The 23,829-nt window shown below is 36.1% G+C and overlaps 1 protein-coding gene across 9 annotated transcripts in view; it reads right to left on the reverse strand.

Moving 5' to 3' along the window:
* Window positions 1-23,829, reverse strand: part of LOC109087499 (dedicator of cytokinesis protein 9-like) — a 78,750-nt gene that overhangs the window by 10,039 nt on the left and 44,882 nt on the right. For 7 of the 9 annotated variants that reach the window (XM_042725559.1, XM_042725558.1, XM_042725555.1 and 4 more), the window contains exons 10-45: window positions 23,536-23,610; window positions 23,307-23,447; window positions 22,712-22,918; window positions 20,223-20,345; window positions 19,795-19,877; window positions 19,584-19,706; window positions 18,406-18,485; window positions 18,055-18,245; window positions 17,790-17,855; window positions 17,493-17,585; window positions 16,993-17,104; window positions 16,648-16,766; window positions 15,380-15,466; window positions 14,519-14,611; window positions 14,317-14,432; window positions 14,156-14,225; window positions 13,951-14,076; window positions 13,793-13,864; window positions 13,327-13,473; window positions 13,081-13,164; window positions 11,666-11,777; window positions 10,668-10,846; window positions 9,540-9,647; window positions 9,340-9,451; window positions 9,107-9,225; window positions 7,547-7,661; window positions 7,397-7,463; window positions 7,258-7,305; window positions 4,700-4,836; window positions 4,145-4,251; window positions 3,914-4,051; window positions 3,267-3,449; window positions 2,347-2,460; window positions 1,262-1,477; window positions 960-1,017; window positions 113-219 (exon numbers count right to left, since the gene is read on the reverse strand). In XM_042725559.1, the coding sequence (XP_042581493.1) occupies window positions 113-219; window positions 960-1,017; window positions 1,262-1,477; window positions 2,347-2,460; window positions 3,267-3,449; window positions 3,914-4,051; window positions 4,145-4,251; window positions 4,700-4,836; window positions 7,258-7,305; window positions 7,397-7,463; window positions 7,547-7,661; window positions 9,107-9,225; window positions 9,340-9,451; window positions 9,540-9,647; window positions 10,668-10,846; window positions 11,666-11,777; window positions 13,081-13,164; window positions 13,327-13,473; window positions 13,793-13,864; window positions 13,951-14,076; window positions 14,156-14,225; window positions 14,317-14,432; window positions 14,519-14,611; window positions 15,380-15,466; window positions 16,648-16,766; window positions 16,993-17,104; window positions 17,493-17,585; window positions 17,790-17,855; window positions 18,055-18,245; window positions 18,406-18,485; window positions 19,584-19,706; window positions 19,795-19,877; window positions 20,223-20,345; window positions 22,712-22,918; window positions 23,307-23,447; window positions 23,536-23,610 (4,128 nt within the window). The remainder of the gene's footprint in view (window positions 1-112; window positions 220-959; window positions 1,018-1,261; window positions 1,478-2,346; window positions 2,461-3,266; window positions 3,450-3,913; window positions 4,052-4,144; window positions 4,252-4,699; window positions 4,837-7,257; window positions 7,306-7,396; window positions 7,464-7,546; window positions 7,662-9,106; window positions 9,226-9,339; window positions 9,452-9,539; window positions 9,648-10,667; window positions 10,847-11,665; window positions 11,778-13,080; window positions 13,165-13,326; window positions 13,474-13,792; window positions 13,865-13,950; window positions 14,077-14,155; window positions 14,226-14,316; window positions 14,433-14,518; window positions 14,612-15,379; window positions 15,467-16,647; window positions 16,767-16,992; window positions 17,105-17,492; window positions 17,586-17,789; window positions 17,856-18,054; window positions 18,246-18,405; window positions 18,486-19,583; window positions 19,707-19,794; window positions 19,878-20,222; window positions 20,346-22,711; window positions 22,919-23,306; window positions 23,448-23,535; window positions 23,611-23,829) is intronic. The other 2 variants (XM_042725560.1, XM_042725554.1) reach the window with 1 other exon arrangement.

Below are 23,829 nucleotides of genomic sequence, written 5' to 3' on the forward strand. Positions count from 1 at the left end.
AAAGAGTTTTGAATTCAGTCCAGTGCTGATGCAGAGTCAATATAAAAGAGTGGCAGGATTAAGGGGGGATGTGGCTATATATAAATGAAATTAGGAGTGAGCTGGTTTGAACCTCATTGAAGTGAACGTCCTGCATGCCCACATCCTCCATCATGGCTACCTCCTCATCAATGTTGGGTGTGATCACACGAAATGCAGAGCAGCCCTGCCGGAACATTCCTGCCAAAAAGAAGGAATAGTAAGCAGAATAGGTTAAACAGGTTCAATTAACTGCAAAACCTTTACAAAATATCAGGCATTTGGACACACACTAGGTTTTAAGAGAAACACCACACCTCAAGAACTGATTTCCTCCTTAAATAATGTTGCTTAACACTGGATAATATGTGAATGTGTGTGTTTTTGTGCATACATGTGTTCATTTTCCTGACCCTGCATTATTAGAGCTGTTATCAGATTACCTCCTGTAAAAGAAATTCACAGAGAACTACAGATTGCAAAATACAGTTGAACCTTGAACAAGATGCCTTTATAAATTTGTCTCTGTGTGTGTGCGTGCATTCAAGCATGGAAAGAAAATTTAAATCACCTTTCCCCTGTATACTAAAAAAATCAGCTCAGTTATCAAAGCTTAACAAAGCATATTTGATAAGGCAGACAAAAATGGCTTTTTATAAGATTTATTACTTCGGCCAAACCTATTAATATATGATATACAGTATCTCGTGCATTGTTACTTCTGTATTTAATGCTTGCCTTTACAAGCTGCATTTGTTCAAAATGTGAAATTTTCAAGTAATGATTCAAGTTAAGTATTTTACGTAAATAAATCACAAACTGTGTGTGCAAGTAATGAACCAGAATATCAATTCCAGTGGGCAAATATTGCATATTGATTAAAAAAAAGTAAATTTCTGACTGCAGTCTATATTTACTGTGCCCCCTAGTGGACTCCTCACCTTTCCTCTTCAGGTACTCGGCTACAAGTGCTGCCACATGCACGTAACACATCGCTGCCTAAAGAAAAAATAAGCCACTGATGTAACGTCATCCACCAACCATTGTTTTCTTATATCACCAAACAAAGTGATGCTGAATGAACTGTTCACTCAAATATAGAGTGAAGAACAGCAAAACTAAGGAGTTAAAATTAAAAGTAACAGGATGTGTATAACCCAGTTTAGTTATTTGGCTAATTAAGTTTATTTAGTTTTTAGTTTTTTTTTTACATTTATTAATTTGTATAATTTGGCCAGCTTGCCTCAGATAGATCTCCATTCTTCACGTGGATTTTAGCCATACTATCCAGCCAGGTTTTGCGCAGCTCAGGGGTGCTGGTGTAGGATTTGGCCAGGCTGTACTGCAGGTCCACCAGCATCTCTGGGTCTTTTTCATGTTCCTTCATCTGTTCAGTGGCCATCAGTACCGTCCGGATCCGCTTGGTCAGGTCCTTCACATCCGAAGGGAAAGCAGTGTGCTGCAAGAACAGGAAGAGAGAGTGCATAATAGGCAAACGTCTGATGAGACATATACACTCATCTGAATTTGAAAAGCTGTGGATCTACTTGAGTTTATAGTGTTCAGTGTTGTTCTGACATTCATATTTATTGTTTAAGTTTATGTAGATGCTTCCTTAAAGGTGCTGTATGTAGGATTGACACAGAGTGGTTGAACTAGGTATTGCAGACCAAATTCAAAATATTGGAGAGGGTTTTTTCACCCTGGCCCCTCCACCTCAGTCTGCAGGTTGCCAGATTGACAACACAAACAGGAATGAGCACACTTGATGATGAATTAAATGAAATACGCTATGTTTTCCGCCAACTGGCAACACGGGGTGACAAAATTAAATTGGGTAAACTGGCAGTTTGTCGGTTTTAGAAACCAAAACAAAGTCTGGCATTCCGGCCAGGAACACACATATTTTCAAAGGAGAATAACTGACTGTAGCATTGTTTTTTAGATAAACAAATATGTTAACTTAGCTTGTTTCTTAAATATCTGCAAAAATATTACGGTATTTTTATGCTTTATTAGAGTCAAAATCTAACATACAGCACCTTTAAGACTTTTGCCCAGATTTTTGCCCAAATTTGCAGTCTGGAGTTGACATTATATACTGAAAGTAATAGCCAGTGTAAAGATTTTGGGCACTCATATGTAACTAAATTCATAGAAAAGTCACCTACTGTATGATTTCAGAGGATAAAGTCTGTAAGCCATGATGCTTATTAATCATCACATTAAAAGTCATGTAGGGCATTCCAGCATTTACTCAGATTCCAACCTACAGTATAATAATATGTATTTTGTATATACTGTATAAATGGAAATTTCTAATTTTACCTTTACAATTTTATCACTGTTGGCACAGTTATTAATGATAGACAGTGACTGTTGGAACCGTGTCCCTCCAATCCCGATGACATCAGCGATCAGCTGACTTACTGCAATCACCACCTGAGAAAAGGTTTTTCAAATAAATTGCCAGGTATTTCAGCCAGATTGTGTTTTTCAAGTAAAAAATGGCCAGTATTGATTCTAGATTGCAAAAGGGCTCTCTAGATCAGTGGTTCTCAACCAATGGGCCCGGCCTCATCAAATCTCCAAGAGGGTAGCAAGATGACTTAAAGGGATAGTTCACCCAAAAATGAAAATTTGATGTTTATCTGCTTACCCCCAGGACATCCAAGACGTAGGTGGACCATTAACACTCTATCTACAATCTCAATCAGGAGTGTCAATGGTCCACTTGAGAGATAGGTGGCAGTAATGCACTTATAAGTCTTCGATCCGCCATAAATCCACAAGAAGAAGATGATGCAGGCTGCTGTGAAGTGCGTTCACAAGAGTTCTAACAGTTCGGACATTGCGTGAATCAGAGGTAAAAAAACCCCAATATAAATACTGTTCAGTTTCTTGCACAGACTGATTGTTTTGTGTCTTTACACATCAATGTATCGTCACAAGCCACAGGGTTTGATCTGGATTTTTCTGTGCATGTTGTTTTTTCTCTCATAGATTCTGTGACCATTGCCAAGCACTGTACTGCTGAGAGACTGCAACGCCTGAAGCTAAAAATCATAATTTGTGTTCTACTGAAGAAACAATGTCACCTATATCTTGGATGCCCTGGGGGTAAGCAGATAAACATCAAATTTTCATTTTTGGGTGAACTATTGCTTTAAAATTATTTTAAAAAATATTTGATTGACACTTCTGGCTTTATTTGACCCCCCCCCATTACTTTCTTATCCCTCTCTTGCCTGCAGGTGTGTGCGGACAAAGGACTTCCTGCCATTGTATTCAAAGTTGCTCTTCATGAGGAAATAGAGCAGGTGGGCGGCATCACTGCGTATGGAGCTCAGTTTGGAATTACAGCACTTCAGGATCTCATAGCACAAACAGGCACACATATCCGCCCGTCCATCAAAAAATGTACAGGGAAACTGAGAAAGACAGAAAAAGACATGAGACTAATCAACAACACTTATGTCTTCATCATGTGTACACTTATGTTGGACATTTAATTACCCAATTATGTGATCTAAATTACTAAAATCAATGGCGGGAAGAGTACATTGACTGATGTTTTGATAAATCACAGGCATTGACTTCCACAGTATTTATTTTCCATACTATGGAAGTCAATAGCTACCAGTAACTGTTTGGAAACCAACAAACCAACAGAAGAAAGAAACTCAGGTTTCAAAACTAATGATGACAGAATGATGACAATTTTGGGTGAACTATCCCTTTGAAGGGGTGGTGAGGAAATATATCAGAAAATACAGAATTTTGCTTGTTTGATCCATAAATAAACCATTTTAACTGTTAACTGTCAGGGTCTCCATTGGGGATTTTCTTCCCTTATATCCCATGAATCAACAGTGAGGGTGGCTCTTTTGATTACCTTGTAAATGAAGGTACGTAGGGAGGTGAAGACCTGCTTCAGTGCTGTCTCTGACTGGGGGATCTGAAGGAAACAGAGGTGCACCTGGAAAACCTTCTTCATCAGTGGGTTATGACCCAAATCTGCACACAGCTGGGTCTGTGGATACATCGTTTAATATGAGAGTGCTTAAAGGAAGAACTGAACTTTGACTTGTACTAATAAACACACATTTCCACTTGTTGTCTATACCTTAAAGCCCATAATGAAGACACTGAGTGTGTCCAGCACAGTCAAGCACACCTCCGTTGAGACGTTAGCCTCCAGGAGACACGCGTCAGCATCACCATGGCAATATGCTGGAGAAGAAAGAGGAAAAGAAAGATCATATCATTTAATAACTGAACAGAGGTAAGATAAGCTGCTTTGGTCACTTGCTTTGCTGTCTCTGGTTGGACTACATAAGTGGTTCTCAAACCTGGTCCTAGAAGACATTTCGAGTATTTCAGAACCAGGATCGAAAAACCACTGGATTACAACACTTAATTCATTTTGCATTGAAGATGGTGCAAAGGATGACATATAGAATATGCATAGCACTATGCTTTTTGGTCCCCTTGAAACCCATGAAGCTCTAACCGGTTAGTCTACAAAGATCCCAAGAACAAATTCTCAGACTGAAACATACACACACACAGTAACTTTCATGGTTGTCAAAGCAAATTCAATTCTTCTAAATGTTCATCTTAGAGAGGCTGTGAAGGATGAGGAGTAATTGAGAAATGAATGCGTGTTAATGTGTCTTACTGTGGTTGAAAGTGTGTGCGTTCTCCAGGCTGCCCAGCTGGTGTAAGCGTGTGTGAATGACGCTCCCTCTGTTACGAGAGACAGGAAGAGTCAACGACTTCCTGTCCGGAGCCAAAAACCCCACCCCATCCTGGCTTCTAAGGGAAAACAAAGCCTCTATTAGAGATCTGGTGAGCTGTCAATCATGTACATACAGTATAAAAATGCAAATATGTAGGCGTCATGTCATAGATTTCATGAGGTCTGCTTATATTATTATTTTAGACCATGCTCCACACTCTCCTGCCGTATTTTCCCAAAGTTTGGGGTTTATTACAATTTAAAACTGTTTTGCATGTTAATATATTTTAAAATGTAATATATTCAAATATTGGCAAATCAAAATTTTCAGCAGCCATTCCTCCAGTCTTCAGTGTCACATAATACTTCAGAAATCTAATATAATGATTTGGAGCTAAAGCAACATTTCTTTTTATTATCAATGTTAAAAAAAGTTGTGCTGCTAAACATTTTTGAATGGCAGTGTACCCTTAAGACTTCTTTGAACATGAAATGAGTAACAGCAGCTTATGATCAGCAGTTCTGCTGACAAGTCAATATATTTTGCATTGTCTATTCTTCAATAAAAGCCTGTTTGCAAAGCTTGCATTGTTTTATGACAGGTTCACAAAATGTGCAACACACAAAGTATCAAGGTCGGATTGAAATGACCAAGGACTGTATTTCTAGATTAGTTTCAACAGATGCTTTTGTAAACTAGTGAGGACATTCTGATGTTTTGAAATTCTTATTTCAAAATATCAACGAAAGCTTGATTTCTCATGATATGACCGCTTTAAAACACCTGTATTCACTATGGTTGACTTCTACTCTATTTCTGACACTGTATATTCCCTACATCATATTATATAAATATAATATGCCACAAAGTTGCACCTGTATTTCTGCTCATAAACCAACATGATGTTGTAGATGGTTTATAAAAGATGTTAATACAGCGCATTAGATGTTGGCATCCATTAGTCATGTGACTGGTTATCCACTGGACAAAGAGCAGGACATGTAATGATGTGCACACTGGTGTGAGCATATTATTGTACTAGATGTGTTGAATGGACACATGCAGGTGATAAATATCTAAACGGACACCACAAAACCTTTTGCTCTTAGACTATTGAGAAAGCATGAATGTGGAAATGTCTCAGCACACATACACACAGAGCAGTGAGTTAGTTATATGAGTCAGCATGCTGTAAGTGAAGGCCACTCAAAAGCACACAACAGCTCTTACCCTGTTCAGGGGTGCCAGGATGCTACAGTATCACTGACTAACTGAACCCTCGCCAGCATTTCAGCCAATAAAACATATACACACATAAAGGAGTAGCGTCATTCAAGGTAGTGTAGGACTTGATGCCATGTATGCATGTATGTGAGTGCATGTTAAAGGCTAGAGAGAGTCAGATAGATATGAGATAGCAGTGGTGGTCTTGAGCTTGTGTTTGTATGCCTGGTTTTATAGATGAGAACTAGTAAAATCATTTGTGATAAAATTAGAACTAGGGCTATCAACTGATTAAAAAATGTAAGTGAATTCATCATTCGTGACATCCAGATAATTATTATTTTTTAAATCCATGATAACCAATAATTAATAAAAATGATTCACAATGAATCACATTTATAAACACATTATTATTGATCATTACTAATTATTACCACCAAAAGAGGATAATTAAAATACATTAGGCAACACTGTAGTGGCAGACAATCTTTCAACAGACATTGGAAAAAGTGGCCTTGCAGATAATTATATTGTTTTTGTATTTTCCATGTCACTAATCTTAAGTCTAGCATTGGCCAAAATTAATTAATTCTTAATACATCATAAAATTTAAAGTACCTTATTGGCATGATTATGTAATATTGCAAAGCAGTAATATTGCAAAGCAGTATACACAAAACAAGTAATGACAAGAAAATAATATACACTAAAACAATAATAAAAAATATAATAAAACAACAAATAACAATAAAACAGTATTAAAAACCGTATTTAGTAAGTGAATAAATGCATATATATAATACATAAATAAAATATATTAAATAAATAATGTATTGAATAAAGGTATCCAATATATATATATATATATATATATATATATATATATATATATATTATGCATAAAAATATTTTATTTGATTATTAAAAAAATTAATTAATATTATAATGTAGTACTATCTTTTAAACCAATAAAAGTTCTAAATTGATGCATTTGATTAATTAGGATACTTTTTGAAATGTTTTGGCATAAATATTCTGTTGAACAAATTTTTTTTTTTTTACTTAATGGCCTTAATGTTCCCCGATTTCCAACAAAATTAAATTGAAAGTCTTAAAAAGGATACTTATTTTTTTCTAATGTTTTGGCATAAATATCCTGTTAAACATAAATGAGTACTTTATGTTGCCGCTAAAATATGTATGATTTACTATAGCACCAAAATTCAAAGACTTCTAAGAATTCTTAGATTGGTAGGAGAAAATTTTTTTTTACCTGGTAATGAATCTCTTCCCCATATACCTGAACTGATGTAAACACACTCTGTGTGTGAGAGAGAGAGAAATGAACTGAGTGCTCAGTATTAAGTTACTCTGATGCTCTGATGTGATTAGTACCAGTCTAGATGACTTACTCTACTAAAGTGAAAAAGTCCATCAGCTCAGAGGTGGTGGCTTTGTTCCAGTATGTAAATAAGGCATCTGGAAAATAATCAAAAGTGAGGACAATCATGAACAAAAGTATGTGGACTTTGAAAATTAAAGGCACTTGTGCATGTTCTTACCTTCAGACATGCTCTTTAAGACATGGAGGAAACACATGAGCAGGTTTTTGATTTCTTCTCTGTCCAATTTATCACAGCGCAGCATAGAGCTACCCAGAGCTGAGGCTGATTGGGTCTGTCATACAGACACACACACACACACACACACACACACACACACACACACACACACACACACACACACATATAAAGTATATAACAGAAGACCCATCAAAATATCACATCACAGCACACTGTGGGCCATTGGAAGCTTCACTGCTCACCCCTATATGACTTTAAGCAAGCAAAAAACACCCCACCACATGCACAGAGCTGGAAAAAATACAATATGAGAAAGACATGCAACACCCTCATGACGTATAAAAGATTATAGAGTTGGAAGCACACACACTCCCCAGATGGGGACACTCTAGGGTTGCTCTACTTGTATGGTGTCAGTAATTCTGTTAGTGTCATTATCGTTGAGGGCGGGGCTTGAAAGTAGTGAGAAATCCATTGTGACACGTTTGGCTGCCCGGCTGAGAGGGGCGGAGTCCTCTGGTTCAAGGGGGAGGGGCAACACGGTGAGGGTGTGTCTACGTGTAAACCTCTCTTTCGGCTAAGAGGTCAGAGGTCAAGGGTAAGAGGGGAGAACAAGAGTCAGGAATGATAATGGGAAACTTATTAGCAATGGCTACAATCCGCTCAGTTAAAGCAGTGATGGTGCCATTTGCGTCCTTATGATATTTCAATATATTTAAATTTGTTTAGTAACACAAAAAATAAACATTAACCTTAAACATTAAATAAACATAATATTTTAAAGATTACATTTGCCAGTTTGTATGTACCCATTCCTTATAAAATCATTTTAATAGGTTACAAAAAATAAACCTACATTAAATTTAGCTTTTACTGAAATGTAAATATTATGATTTCAACGTTTATTACCAAAAGTATGTTTCTCTTACATCAAGCATAATATTTCATCAGAAATGGGGAAAAACATGTGGTACTACAATAACTTCCAACACTCTTGACAGAGTTGAAATAATGCATGTTTTTTCAGTTAAGGTTACTTAAGAAAAAAGACTATTGGTATTTTTGGGATTATTAGTTTAATAATTAACTATTGAAAACACCCAATGTCTTTGAAGGTTTTGGCTCTGCTAGTTTAAGCCTGAGGGAGAATAAAATGTGATTTCAATTGAGATGTTAAAAAAACCCTGAAATTTTCAGGCACCGTTGCCTAGAAATGACCCAGGGAGTGATAAATGCAGCATAACAGATGTTTCATGACCTCACATGTTCATGTAATGTATTAGACACATGTGGAAAAGTGAATACATCACAGCTCCAGTTAAAGGCCCCCTGAGCACATTTGGAGGAGGAAGGAACTCCCCCTGGACATTTAATACATCCATTTAACATTTTTTTTTTAAAAGACAAAGTCAAGTCCATTTTCATTTTGTAAAGTGCTTTTCAGAGTACATATTATGAAAGCAGGAGATTCTATTTAAACAATGCAGATAAGAAATTATTTTATGCATGATGCACATCGTAACTGTTATTCAACTTTACCTTATCGAAGGAGCTGGTCTTCTCAGGGATGCTGTTTCCTGAGTCTGTGCTGACCAGAGAACCTCGAGAGTCAGCGTGACGCACAGAGCCAATGTTAGGAGTAGAGGTGTGAGGAGAGGCTACGCACAGAATAAACTTCATTCACATAATGAAATCTTTCACAGATAATCTCACGAATGCCAGAAGCTGAAAGGCCTGAGTTGCTGGTAGTTTTTGATTTGCTCTTTACTCACCAGTTCCTGAGATGACCCCAAATACATCTTTATGAAGGCTGTTGTCAAGGTTGCCAAGAGGCTTTTGAGGTGTTGCTGTAGAGATGCTGGAAAGATGTTCATCTCGCCCATTCTGAGGAGAAATAAAAATGAAAGAGAAATGTAAGGGTTGCTGAAATTGTGAATAATAGACCGATACGAAAGTACGAAAGATGATTCACCTGGTTGGTGTTAAAATTAGATGCATCTCTCACATTCAATCTGTAAACGTTCTCCTGCAGCAACCCAAACAAGGGTAGATATAGCGTCGCCAACCTTGCCTGCTGACTCTGTGCACACATACACAGATACACAGCTTAGATATTTACCAGTTAAAATCAATGTCTGCATAAGGCAAGTCTATTCCCCCAGTGGCAATCTTGAAAGTGCTTCCGGGCACTGTTTTTTAAAAAGGCAATTTGCGTACAAGTACAGCTCATTTGTACTTGAACTAGGAAAGAACTAAAATATACAAAATAAGATCATGTTCAATACACTATCACTCAAAAGTCTGGGTTCATTATTGTGTTCAAAGAAATTAATATATATTTATATATTTATATATATATATATATATATATATTATATATATATATATAATAAATAAATATATATTTATATATATATATATATTTTTTTTTTTTTTATTATTATTATTTTTTTTTTGGTTACTTGTTAAGCCACCGCAAGGTATAGAAGCCCAATTCCGCCACTTAATAAAAAATAAGTTAATTGCAACTTTTTACCTCACAATTCTGACTTTTTTCTCAATTGCGAGTTATAAAGTCAGAATTGCATGATGTATAAACTCACAATTGTGAGTTATAAAGTCAATATTGCGAGTTAGAAAGAAAATGCGGATATAAACTCACAATTCTGACTTTTTTTTCTCCTCGAAATTGACTTTATAACTCGAAATTCTGAGAAAAAATGTCAGAATTGCAAGATATAAACTCGCAATTGCGAGAAAATAACTCAGAATTGCCACTTTATATCTCACAACTGCAAGTTTTTATCTCGCAATTCTGACTTTATAACTCGCAATTTTGACTTTAGAACTCATAATTGCGTGTTATAAAGTCAGAATAGCAAGATATGGACTCGCAATTTTGAGAAAAAAGTCAGAATTGTGAAATAAAAAGTCGCAATTACCTTGTTTTATTTTTTATTCAGTGGCGGAAATGGGCTTCCATAGTTACTGTAGGGGCTAAGGTAGTTACAAAATTAAGAAAACCCTTAGTGCAAACACCCTTAATTTTAAAACAGTTATTTTTCTTAACTTGATGGGTTTGTTGCAACTGTGCACTGACCTTTGAGGCATAGCGATCGTCAAATGTGTGTTTGATCATCAGACTCTTGAGAACCTGAATGGCGATCTGATGGACTTCCCCAAACTCCTGAAGGGCCCCACACACCTCCCTCAATAACAAACCCACTAGGAAGTGATTCCTGCAGAAATCATCAGTCAGTGAATAGTCCAACTGTAGATCTATGAAGACACAGAGAAAAGAAAGAGAAAGAAAGACATTACACCACAAACACTGAATGTAACCACCAGCTAATTTAAAACTGTGTTTGAAAGTTTCAGTTCAAATATCCTGCTTAAAAAACCAAATACCACTACCTGAGAAAAATGTTGTTTTGTATTTAACAATGCCTGAAACAAAAACAGTTCTACAGCTTTTTATAATAAAACCAAGAACACTGATTTGATTTATGCACTTTAAATGACAATTTCACTGGTAGAGCAAATCACAATAAACACACATACACAAGATGATATTTCACAGACAGACTCAAAAGCCAGTTCATGGACAGTTATTACAAAACAAAGGTAAATAGAACAGTTTTAAACACCCAATCAATCATCCAGACTCATGAATGTATTAGCTTATTTTTGCACATCAACATATGTAAGACAGACCAGAGTAGGTCCATTCCACATCAGGAACGAAACTGTCATAGCAGTTATGACACTGAGAGAGACATGGACTGTGTCATTAAGTCAGTGTTCAGTGCCTGGCAAGCAGGACTGCTCACCTACTCTTCTCGCATGAGTCTTCTTAATGTGACACAGAAAAGCTAGCACACATAAAGAAAGAGGAAACAGTGGAAAGGGACGGCAGAAGATAATCACATGAGCAATAGGTACAGAAAGCCCAAAGAACAGAAGCCACAGAGGGAGGAAAGAAGAATTCTATTAAATCTAATTCTCCTGATGAACAACTTAACCTTTCAAAAGAGATGCCAGACAATTTTTTAGACTATTTCAACAACAGTGTGCTGTAGAATACAGCTGTATGTTTACCTTGAAACCTCTGAATGCGGCCTTTCCCAAAAGGCATGGGCAGATTGAGTGGGACGTAATGTTCATGATTACACACCACCCGCAGAAACTCAAACTTAAACTCATACAGCGTCTGCAAGAGAGACACAATTATATTATATTATATTATATTATATTATATTATATTATATTATATTATATTATATTATATTATATTATATTATATTATATTATATTTATATTATAGTTTGGAGTCAATAAGATTATTAATATATATATATTAGGGCTGTCAAATGATTAATCACGATTAATCACATCCAAAATAAAAGTTTTGTTTACATAATATATGTGTGTATACTGTGTATATTTATTATGTATATATAAATACACACACATGCATGTATATATTTAAGAAGAATATGTTATGTTTATATATTAAATATATTTATATATAATATAAAATATAAGAATATAAATATATAAATGTATATATGTAAATGTTTTCTAAAGATATAATTTATGTGTGTGTATTTATATATACATAATAAATATACCCTGTACACATACATATATTATGTAAACAAAAACTTTTATTTTGGATGTTGATTAATCGTGATTAATCATTTGACAGCCCTAATATATATATATATATATATATATAATATATATATATATATATATATATATATATTTTGATATTTTTTTTTTACAAAAGGTTTCTATTTCAAGTAAATGCTTTTGAACTTTCTATTTATTAAAGAATCCTGAAAATCCTGACAGCTTTTACAAAAATATTAAGCAGAACAACTGTAATCAACACCAATAAATGATAACAGATGTTTCTTGAGCACAAAATCAGCATATTTGAATGATTTCTGAAGGATCATGTGCCACTGAAGACTGGAACAATGGCTGTTGAAAAATCAGCACTGCCACCAAAATATATTAAAATAGAAAACTGTATAGTACTGTTTTAATGTATTTTGGTTCAAAAAAAGAAATAATTCTATTAAATCTAATTCTCTTGATGAACAACTTAACCTTTCGAGATTTGTATAGCACTGAAAAATACATTAACAAATAAACTTTTAATCATTGTATAATTCTGTTAAAATCATTTGAAGATTTTTAAACAGTACATGATCATATAAATCTCATATTTCTAGCTACAGTGTACGTGAATATATATATATATATATATATATATATATATATATCATATATATATATATATATATATATATATATAAACTAATGATCTGTAAAGAATTAAATGTTTGCTAATGATTTGCTAATGATAAATTTTTATAAAGTGTTACCATATTAGATTACAATTTTGAATGAGTTAATAACGAGATGTGCTGATATTAAATTATAGATTACAAATTAGCATTTTATATAACTATAATTTCATGTAACTATGCTGTTATGTGTACCTTGGGATCTCCAGGTACAAAACAGGAGATGTAGTTGTTTATCTGCTTGAAGACAAATCCTCGATCCATAAAGGTAACACAGCGCTGTAGGACAGATAGCGAGAAGACACTGTTGTTAAATGAACTCAAATTGTCCTTAATGATACAAGCCTTCTAACACAACTCTCAACAACTCAGGATGTCTCCCAGAGACCACTTTGCAGACAAAACAATCAAATACTAGTGTATAAGATGAACTGGCTGTACTTTTATGAAGACGGCCAGGCTATGGTTGGCATTGCGGGCAGCGTCCAGATTGTCCTTATATTTCTGTGTGATGTGTGGCATCAGCATGTTCACCAGTGTCTCCACAGTGTGGTGGAATGAAGCTGAGAATCGCTGGTTCCTGGACAACTACACATACAACAACACAGCTAAGACAATTAATAAAAGAAACATGGTAAACTACCTAATACAGCATCCCTTGTTAAAAAACAGTTTCCAAATACAGGGTCTCTTTCAGGAGAGTGAGAAGCTTTCAGAATATTTTTATTTTGGTTCATTTTCACTGTTGATAACAGTGAAGGTAAATACCAAGTTTTCACTGTTTTAATCAGGATATTTTGGGGAAAAAACTATGGTTACTTACCATGGTAAATTTTTTAGTAAAGTAGTAAAGTAAAGTTACATTTTTAGTAAAGGAGAGTTTATTGGGGCATATAATTGTGTTTACCTTGACCTTGCCACTTTCCATCAAGTACTGTGCCATTGACTTCACCAGGGCTTCAAAAAAATACCACGAATACTGAAACACCGAAGTATACATTTTAAACACTGACAAACAGAACAGAGATTTAACAGTTTTAAAACAGAAAAATAAAACAAAACTACCTTGAGAAGCTTGTTGCTGGTTAGGAAGTCAGTTGAAGGCTTTAAAATGGATGTCATGGCTTTGGCCAGTTCCTCGTGCACTGTCTTACTGTTATTGGTTGAATAGGACTCTGTTTTAAACACGTACTGGAATAACAGGAAGAAAATCTTAAAAAACTTAAAAAAAACTAATAAATATGGCTGAATGTTTCAGAACTTGATTTACCTTCACATAGGACCTCAAGTAGTGTTCTAGACCCTCTTCGTGGCACTGAGCAACAATGTGGACCATGACCCTGTAGTGGAGACAGATGAACAACACGGGGGCATGTGAGATAGAACGAGAAAGACAGCATGTTCTGATTTTGGTGGCTGCTATTCTCTCACCTGGTGGTGTTTATAGCAACATCCTCATTACTGGCGTTGGTCAGAACATGAACCAGCTGGTTTAAAATAGTCGGCAGGAAGTTAATCATAACATGGCCTTCCATAGCATGAAGACTCTGGGGATTTATGGGTAATGTTTTGTCATTTAACCCACCATAATAAATGCAGAAGAATCCTTCTTCTCTAAATTATCTATGCTCACCTTGAGGTATTTGACAAGCTCGCCCTCAGTTGGACGGGTGGCACCAGACTGCATACTCTGGAAATGATGGAAAAAATTGTGCAGGTGCTGATCCTGAGGAGGTGAAAAGGAGATGTTTAAATTACAGACTGTGATGAGATTAATAAGGAACCTGTGACTAATCATGCCTGCAAGGCTAAATATAAATTATGTAATTCAGACAACGTTGATGTTGATTCTCTGAGTTAATAAGAGCATAATAAATATATATATATACACACTGCCCATCCAAAAAAAAAGACACATAATATTTTGTTGGACTGCCTTTAGCTTTGATTATGGCACGCATTCACCGTGGCATCTTTTTGATAAGCTTCTGCAATGTCACAACATTTATTCCCATCCAGAGTTGCATTAATTTTTCGCCAGGATCTTGTATTGATGATGGGAGAGTCAGTCCACTGCGCAAAGTCTTCTCCAGCACATCCCAAAGATTCTCATTGGGGTAAAGGTCTGACTCTGGACTCTTTGGTGGCAAATCCATGTGTGAAAATGATGTTGCATGCTCACTGAACCACTCTTTCACAATTTGAGCCCGATTAATCCTGGCATTGTCATCTTGGAATATGCCCGTGCCATCAGGGAAGAAAAAATTAATTGATGGAATAACCTGGACATTCAGTATATTCAGTTAGTCAGCTGACCTCATTCTTTGGGCACATAACAAAATTATCCATGCAGTAATTATCCAATGGGAGGATCTTTACTATTTGCTTAGTTAAATCCAGGTGGTGACTTTTTTTTTGGACGGGCGGTGTATATATATATATATAGATATATATATATATATATATATATGTATATATATATATATAGTCATACCTGAGTGTAGATAGTAGAGACTAGATGTGTAGACACTTTGAAAAGAGGACGTCCTCCATCCACCCACTTTATCTCAGGACTGGAGTGCTGCAAAAACAATATCACATTTAAACAGTTATACTAACAGATCACCCACTGAAAGATCTATTTAATGTCTTTCTCATAGACAGGAATGAGATTAAATGAAGGGCGGATGGAGACTTTTTCTGAATTCGTACCATGCGTTTTATAAAGCTATGCCTTCTCATATTTCCTAATTTCATTTTCATGAGAAAATAGCCAACTAATCTTTTGTGTTTGTCTTGATGTGTTTTACAAAAGATCCCCATAAAGTCAGAGATCGCAATGAGCTACTATATCCACATACATTTTATAGCTTTCTATACTCATAATACTAGTACTAATACTAATACTAACACTAATTTGAGCCTAACTGTATTTTAATAATGCTAATTCTCTGAATAGAGTTAGCATGTTATGGATATAACAATGTTAAAAGCTGTAGACCTGTAGATACTGCCAAGAGACACAATCATATGCTGCAGCGAGAATGTAAGATATGTTGCTGCTGCATGAATAGGCATACATAAATCCTGTTACAGATCTAGACAGGTGGAGCTGGGGGAGGTTGAAGGTTTATTGGAACTCTATAGTGTGCTGCAGAGGGGTGTAACGGTACACGTATTCATACTGAACCGTTTCAGTACGGGTCTTTCGGTTCGGTACATATGTGAACCGAACGAATACAGTTTTTTTGTTGTTTTTTTTCTCAGGAAATTCAAATAATAAATGGCGTTTTGACCGTGATGTTAAAACCGAGGTACGTACCGAACCGTCATATTTGTGTACCGTTACACCCCTAGTGCTGCAGGATCAGCTTAAAGCGAACACTGAACCAGTCAACTTTAAATGTTGACCACGCAATGTAATTGGCTGTAGAAGCAGCAAAGCCAATCAACTTGTGCCAAATGATAAATAAAGTGATTTTTCCTAGACAAAGTTGATTCATCAATGAAACAGTCTCCTGCGCTATTAAAGAGCACCCTCTTCCTGTGTAAAAGTGATAGTATGCAATACAATCCACTCAGGTGAAAGATCAATAATTATTAGATGTAGATATTCACAAAGTATAGCAAATTAGACCACACACACACAAAGGCTCAACTGCTGTACAAAGAACAGGTACAGGTTCACATTTGCTCAACAAATGGCAGAAATTTTTGCCAAGCACGGCATGTTTTTGTTATGACTGCACATAGTAGGTTTACCTTGCTTACAGCCTCCTGGCAGCTGAGGTAACCATTTGGTAGGTTGGATGCCACAGAGATGTGCTGCTCACTCATAACAACACGACCATCTTTAAGCAGAGGAAGCCAGGCAGAGCCCACTGACAGAGAAACAGACAGTGAGAGTATGCATGGAAGAAAATGTTCACCACACCCAGTGACTAAACTTACAAATTCGTGATTGGTTGATTGGTATGCCTCTATCTGATAATGCCACAAAAATGTTATGAATAATAAAACAAAAAAAAAGAAGCAAGTTCCTGGAGCCCTACCCTATGCCTCAAAATATAAACACTGTTAGCAACCCAATTACCCAGCATGCTGTACCTGGGGTCTCCACTATGTCCCGTTTCTTTGTGCTGCTGTCACAGCTGATGTGATAAAAAGTGAAGAGCAGGTGATGCTTTTCATGAAGTTGTGTGGGCAACTCAATTTTTATCTGCAGTACAAAAACACACACAATATGATTTAAAGAAAAAACAAACAAACAAACAGTCCTAAATAATTACCTAAATTAAATCCTTAATAATATTACATGTTCCTCAAAATATTATATGAGCATACAACAATTTTAGTAAAATTTTAAATAAAAGTGTAACTTGAATTCTATATATATTTTTAATATTTAATTGGTTAATCTGTGGTTCTGTTGATGGCATTACTCAAGTTATTTGTGCAAAACATAAAGATAACATCCTAACATTTATGTTTACAATTTTTCAGATTTAAATTTTGAACTCCTGTTTGTCTATATGGTATATTACTTTGTGCTTGGCCCCCTATATATCGCGTCCCATGCATAATATATATCGCGTCCCATGCATCACCTCATCATAAAACTCTGGGTTTTGCTGGTGGTGCAGTACAGCTGCATAGGCTTGTTTGGTGAAAAGAGGACCTCCTGGACGACCATAGATACACTATACATAACAGTGACACACAAACAGAGCAATTTTTAAAAAAGTTATTTGGCCTTTTTAACTTGACTGCAACAGGGCAATGCAAGAAAGGACAGAAAACATTGGAATAGGAGAGATGGGAACAGGGCTAGGAAAAGACCTTGAGTATTTATTGTATATTATTTATTTATTAAATATGAGAAAGGTATTGGGGCAGCCTTGTACCTTCAGAGGTTGGGCATCTTCTTCATCCGACTCTTTGAATTCCACACATACTGCAATGTTCCTTGCCTGAGTCACATAAGATAAAGACTGAACATGAGCCAGAAAACTACTTACCGTCGAATCTCTAAGGGCATGTTTTAGGAGCAGTGGGTGTGAGCCTTCTTCACACTGACCATCTCATATGTCAATACCTTTGGCAGAGGGCACTAATTTTTGCAAGAAAATGGAAAAAGCAAAAAGCTTTCAGCTGATAATGCTAATGTACCTTGGCGAAAGACTTCTGGCTATCATATTTGAGATGTTTTGGATAGACATAGAGATGATTGTTGTAGGTGGTGAAAGGCTGAGAGCACTTGGCAATACAGGGAACAAACTCCTCCATCTCCAACAGAACACCGTCGCTTGGCCCATTACTCTCAAAAGGCCTCACTGGGATGTAGGACGGAGTGACACAATCTAGCCCATGGTGAGGAAAAAAATCTGAGTTCAAGTGACCAATTCATTGCACAAAGGGAGGGCACACAGTTTCAGGAGATCAGGGTTATTGGAAATTATGAAGAAAAAAATCAGAAAAGACATGCATTATGTTAAGGTTACAAATATTTTGAAGACTTACTAGCCACATCAGGAGAGACATTATCAATGGTAATGTCCAGGTTACCCAAGATGACAGGTAGTTTAGCCATCTTTTCAGGTCTGTGAATACAATTTTGACATTCACATTACTGGTCAAATATTGTATTATTAAAATAAATTTAACAATACAATAAAATAAATGTAATAATAAATATAACAAATAAAATTAATAAATAAAACATTTTTATTTATTTGTCTATTAAGCTCACCAATTTAATTTAATTTAATTTAATTTAATTTAATTTAATTTAATTTAATTTATCAAAACTACAGTAAAAATAATAAGATTTTGAAATTTTATTACAAATTAATGTGATGGAAAAGCTGCATTTTCAGCAGCCATTACTCCAGTCTTCAGTGTCACATGATCCTACAGAAATCATTCTTATATGCTGATTTCATTGTCAGGTATTATCAGTTATTACTGGTGCTCTATTATTAATAATGATTTTTATTATTATCAATGTTGAGCATATTTTTGCTGCTTAATATTTCTGTAATAATTTGTGATGAACAGAAAGCTCGAAAAAAAAACTGCATTTATTTGGAATAGAAACCTTTTGTAACATTATAAACGTCTTCACTGTCACTTTTGATAAATTAAATGCATCCTTGTTGCAAAAACTGTTTTCACAGTTAGCATCATAACTACATATTGTAATGTTATCTAAAGGATCATGTGCCACTGAAGACTGGATAAATTGCTGGTGAAATATCAGCTTCGCCATCACAGGAATTAATTACATTTAAAAAAATAGAAAAATAGAAAAAATATATTTTAAGTTGTAACAATATTTCACAATTACTGTTTTACTGTATTTTTGATTAAATAAATACAACCTTGGTGAACATAAAAGTCTTCTTTCAAAACTATTTAAACATCTAATCATTCCAAACTCTTGACAGGTAGTGTACATTTATATTAGAAGCTTATATATCTGTAGGAGGCCTGAAAAAGTGCCCCTCTGAGAGATACTACAAAACACATTCCTGACGGTGGGACCATCCACAGCTGCAAAAACACTGTGGAAGAATATGATGTTCAGAAAATATTTCCTTTTATAGTCTATAGTTTTAATATACTGAATCTACTGTACTGTAAAAGGGACAGGGTCACTCTAGTGAACACAAGTCTGATGACATGAGGTGAACACTGACTTCCTAAAATCCGCCAGCATTTTGAAAAGATCCTCTTCTGAGAGTTTATTACTGTCTTGTCGGTACAGTGCGGAGAACCGAGCGCCTTTATCCAAAGTCCCTGAGGCATCTTTAAACAAAGGCCTGTGGAAAAGCACAAAAGGATTAAATATTGTGATTGACACAACACACAGAGAGAAGAACAGAACATTTCCAGGCTGTTTTGGCTCACCGGGCTGCCCATGCGAAAGGCATCCTGTACTGGCCCAGTCTGCTGCAGGCAATCTTTGCATTCTTCAAAACCTTCTGAGCAACCTGTGAAGCAAAACACACACATTGTTCCCCACAACCTCTCCAGAGACATTTTATTAACAGTGAACTGGGCAGAAAGCACGTTCCTGGCAGTCTTGCGGGGGTTTTGGATGGTATCGTGTAGTTTTAGGCAGGATATTGAAGGGGTCATTGTGGGATGTGGTAGAATCGTTTTCAAGTTTATGGATCCTAAGCCGTGATAATCTTTCCTTATCTTTGTAATAACCACTTATTATTTTGATTGACAGTGTGTATTTGGTTCTTCTGTTTTGTTTGGTATATGAGTGTGTGTATGTTTGGGTCAGATGTTTTGTTTATGTATGTGTGTAGTTGTGTTAGGCTCATTGCCTTGCTGGAGTCGGAGCTCTTCATGTAGGGCTCAGCGCAGTGAGTAATGCCTCCCTGTAGAACTTTCTCGATTCGCGCAACCAAGAAGATGTCAGGGTGAGGACACGTCACAGAGAAGACACCCTGAAACACAAATCAGCACATAGACTTTTCTTACTAAAAAGACTCTGTCAGTTATGTATCCTTTTTCCAAATGAGGATGTCCCCAGATGTCCCCAAAGGGAGGTTAGATATAGATAACTTCTGGGACAAATTGTCCCCAAAGTATAGCTAAGTAAACACACTCACACACTTCACTCTGTAACTTTGCTATGCACTTTGTAACTTATCTTACTTTTAAGGGGGGCATGTGATGTGATTTAAATTTTTCCTTTCTCTTTGTAGTTTTACAAGCTCTTGCTGCATAAAGAAGATCTGTAAAGTTACAAAGACTAAAGTCTCAAATCCAAAGAGATATTCTTTATAAAAGTTCAGAGTCAACCATGCCTACATTAAACGGCTCGTTCTAACATGCCCCCCATGTCTATGTCATGATGTGGGAAGATTTGCATAAAACCACCCAAATGTTCATGCAAAGAAAGAAGGCGTAACTTTTATTCTCGCTGTTGTCACCGGCATGTTGTGGAGACAACGAGGACTGTTTCCTGTGAGAGTAGCCTACAATACTATAAAGTGGGGCAGTTCAAATTTTGCAAGGACAGTCTGGCGCTTCTGAATCACAGTCTGTAAGTACGTTTTCATATTTAAAGAATTTGCCAGTGATGATTCAAACACGACTTTTGAGCAGTGTAGAGTAGCGCTTATTGTTTGATGTCTCTCCGATCACATATGCAGACATGGTTTTATGTTTATGTAGGGTGATACGCAATGTGTAAAAAAGACAGTATAAGTCATTATAATCAGTAATTATGTCCCCACTGGATGCAAAAAAAAACACCTTGTTTATAATGGGTTTTATTGTTTTTGTCTCGTCACGCTGGGACACACAGCATCACAGTATGGTAAGGGGCATAACATTTCTGTCATACGCTTGAGGAATTCGGCCAATCACAATGCACTGGATAGCTGGCCAATCAGCGTACACCTCGCTTTTCAGAACAATGAGATTTGTAAAAATCAACGCGTTTCAGAAAGGCAGGGCATAGAGGAGCAACAATAATGTACATTATGTGGAAAATAATGTGTTTTTTAACCTTAAACCACATAAACACATTGCATTACACCAAATCTATCTATCTATCTATCTATCTATCTATCTATCTATCTATCTATCTATCTATCTATCTATCTATCTATCGTTCTATCGTTCTGTCTATCGTTCTATCTATCGTTCTATTTATCTATCGTTCTACTTATTATATATCTTGTTCTGTCTGTCATTCTATCTATCTATCTATCTATCTATCTATCTATTAGGGGTGAACGGTTCACAAAATTCACTGTTCGGTTTGATACGACACAGTGGTGTCACAGTTCGATACGTTTTCGATACGGGGGGTGGGGGTGAGTAATGCTTACGTCGCAATGCTGGAAATGTTTCTGTTTTAAAGCATGAAGGCGAGCAAATGGATATCACGTAAGCAACATGCAAACTCTGCGCAAGAGTTATGCCGGTGACCGTCTCAGATCTGAGTAAATACACTATGCAGAAAGTGAAAGTAAAAACGGAATGACGGAGTAATGATGGAGCTTTCAGCATCTGACGCCGCATTCTCTCTCAGAGACGACGAGAGACGAATCTACTTCAACATATGCTGATAACGGTACATAGCTAACTGTTTATATTTAGTCCCTTGATATTTCTCTTGTGGCCTGTGCATAGTGAGAAAAAAAATGAGAAGAAACGTATTGCGTGTTAAACAGGTTGTTTTTGAAAGTCGGTGCTTGAAATAGGCTAAAGCTTTTTATTTAATTGATTTTTATTGATAACTGCAGTGTTAATATTTTAATTATAGGCCTATAATTCATTGTAAAATAGACTATAACAGGCATAATAAAAATTAGAATGTAACAGGCCTACATTAATTGGAAATGCCAAATACTCTTAATATTGCCAATAATTGATGTTTCGACAATATCTCTGGCTATTGTCTATACAAGATCATTGTCTTTTGACGCACCCCAGCAAGGGCAGATTATCGTGGGGCCATCCACTACGCCACTGAGCAGACAGCATGTTGCCTGTTACCTCGTTTGTTCTGCCTTGTTGAGTGCACTGGCACTGAGAACATTATATTTCACACACTTTAAGCTCATTTATTTTCCAGATTTAATAGGATTAGTCCAATGAATCATTCGGTTTGTAATGCGTACCAAACCGAAAGCCTCGTACCAAATGGTTCAATATGAATATGTGTATCGTTACACCCCTACTATCTTTCTATTCAGTCAACCCATCCATGCATCTATCCAATCTATCCAATCCATTCATCCATCCATCCATCCATCCATTTGCCTCTGAAAATAAACTGTTAGATTAGTCCTCTTACTTTTTTGGGATACTGCAGCATCCCCTCCGGAAGTTCACTATGCAGCATTTCTCCGTGAGGTGTGTCCACCCCTCCGTTTATCTGCATGCTGGGTGGTGGGATCATGGAGCGGACCAGTTGGTGATTTAGATCCACATGAAAATCTGCAGATATTTTTCGGCTGTTCTGCACATCAAACAGTGAAAGCACCACGAAGAAGGGCTCCACCTGAAGAAAACAGTAAAGCTGCATCTAATCTGTACCAGAACTGTGGGTCGAGCAACAAACTGACATGTTGAACCGCTTCAACAAACAGAGGAATGTTTGCAAGCACCGCAGAGGTACAATATTTAGACTTAAAGCTTATTGAGAAGTCTTGTAAGTGTGTGTGCACATTAAACTGGAATCAGAGAAACTGGTTTAACATTGAAATAATTACACGTTTACCTTTATGTAATCATATACAGGGCTGACTATCAATATACACACAATTCTCCCTTTCCCATGGAATTTGGCTGGTTGCCACAACACATCGCTCATCAGAAACAGTAAAACTTCGCCAAAGAAAAGAGCTTTATAACCACAGAATAACTGTGATTGTGCATGTGAATCTTACATTAGTAGTAGGACCCTCATCATTTTCTGCTACACAGCTCTGAAGGTTGAAGGACAGATCATTGCAGCTGACCAGAACTCTCTTCCCAAACTTCTCCTCAAACTGCTTTACGTCAGGTTCAATGCCAGACAAATCGAGTCTCTACAGGCCAAAACATACACACATAGCTTAAAACCAGTAGCTCACCCTGTGATTTAATGGATTATTTATTATGGGAGCTGCAGCTCACCTGTGTGTCAGGGTCTAGAGTAAAGAGTTTCAGACGAGTTTCACTCCTCATCTTGGACTCAATGTCTCTCGCACTCTGAAAAGCAAAAACAGGTTGCTAGTTGTTAATTATCAGCTGATTGTGTTTCCTATTCCAGCATATTGCATGATAAAAATTATTTTCTTCATTGCTATTTTGTTTCCATTGAAATATCTAAAAATACTTAAAACAAGATTAATGTACATGAGAAGTAAAATAATATAATATAACTCATTTTCAGAGAATATATCTGAAAAATAAATGTTTTTAAATCTA

Source organism: Cyprinus carpio, chromosome B6 (genome assembly GCF_018340385.1).
Source record: "Cyprinus carpio isolate SPL01 chromosome B6, ASM1834038v1, whole genome shotgun sequence".
In the NCBI taxonomy this organism is placed as follows: domain Eukaryota; kingdom Metazoa; phylum Chordata; class Actinopteri; order Cypriniformes; family Cyprinidae; genus Cyprinus; species Cyprinus carpio.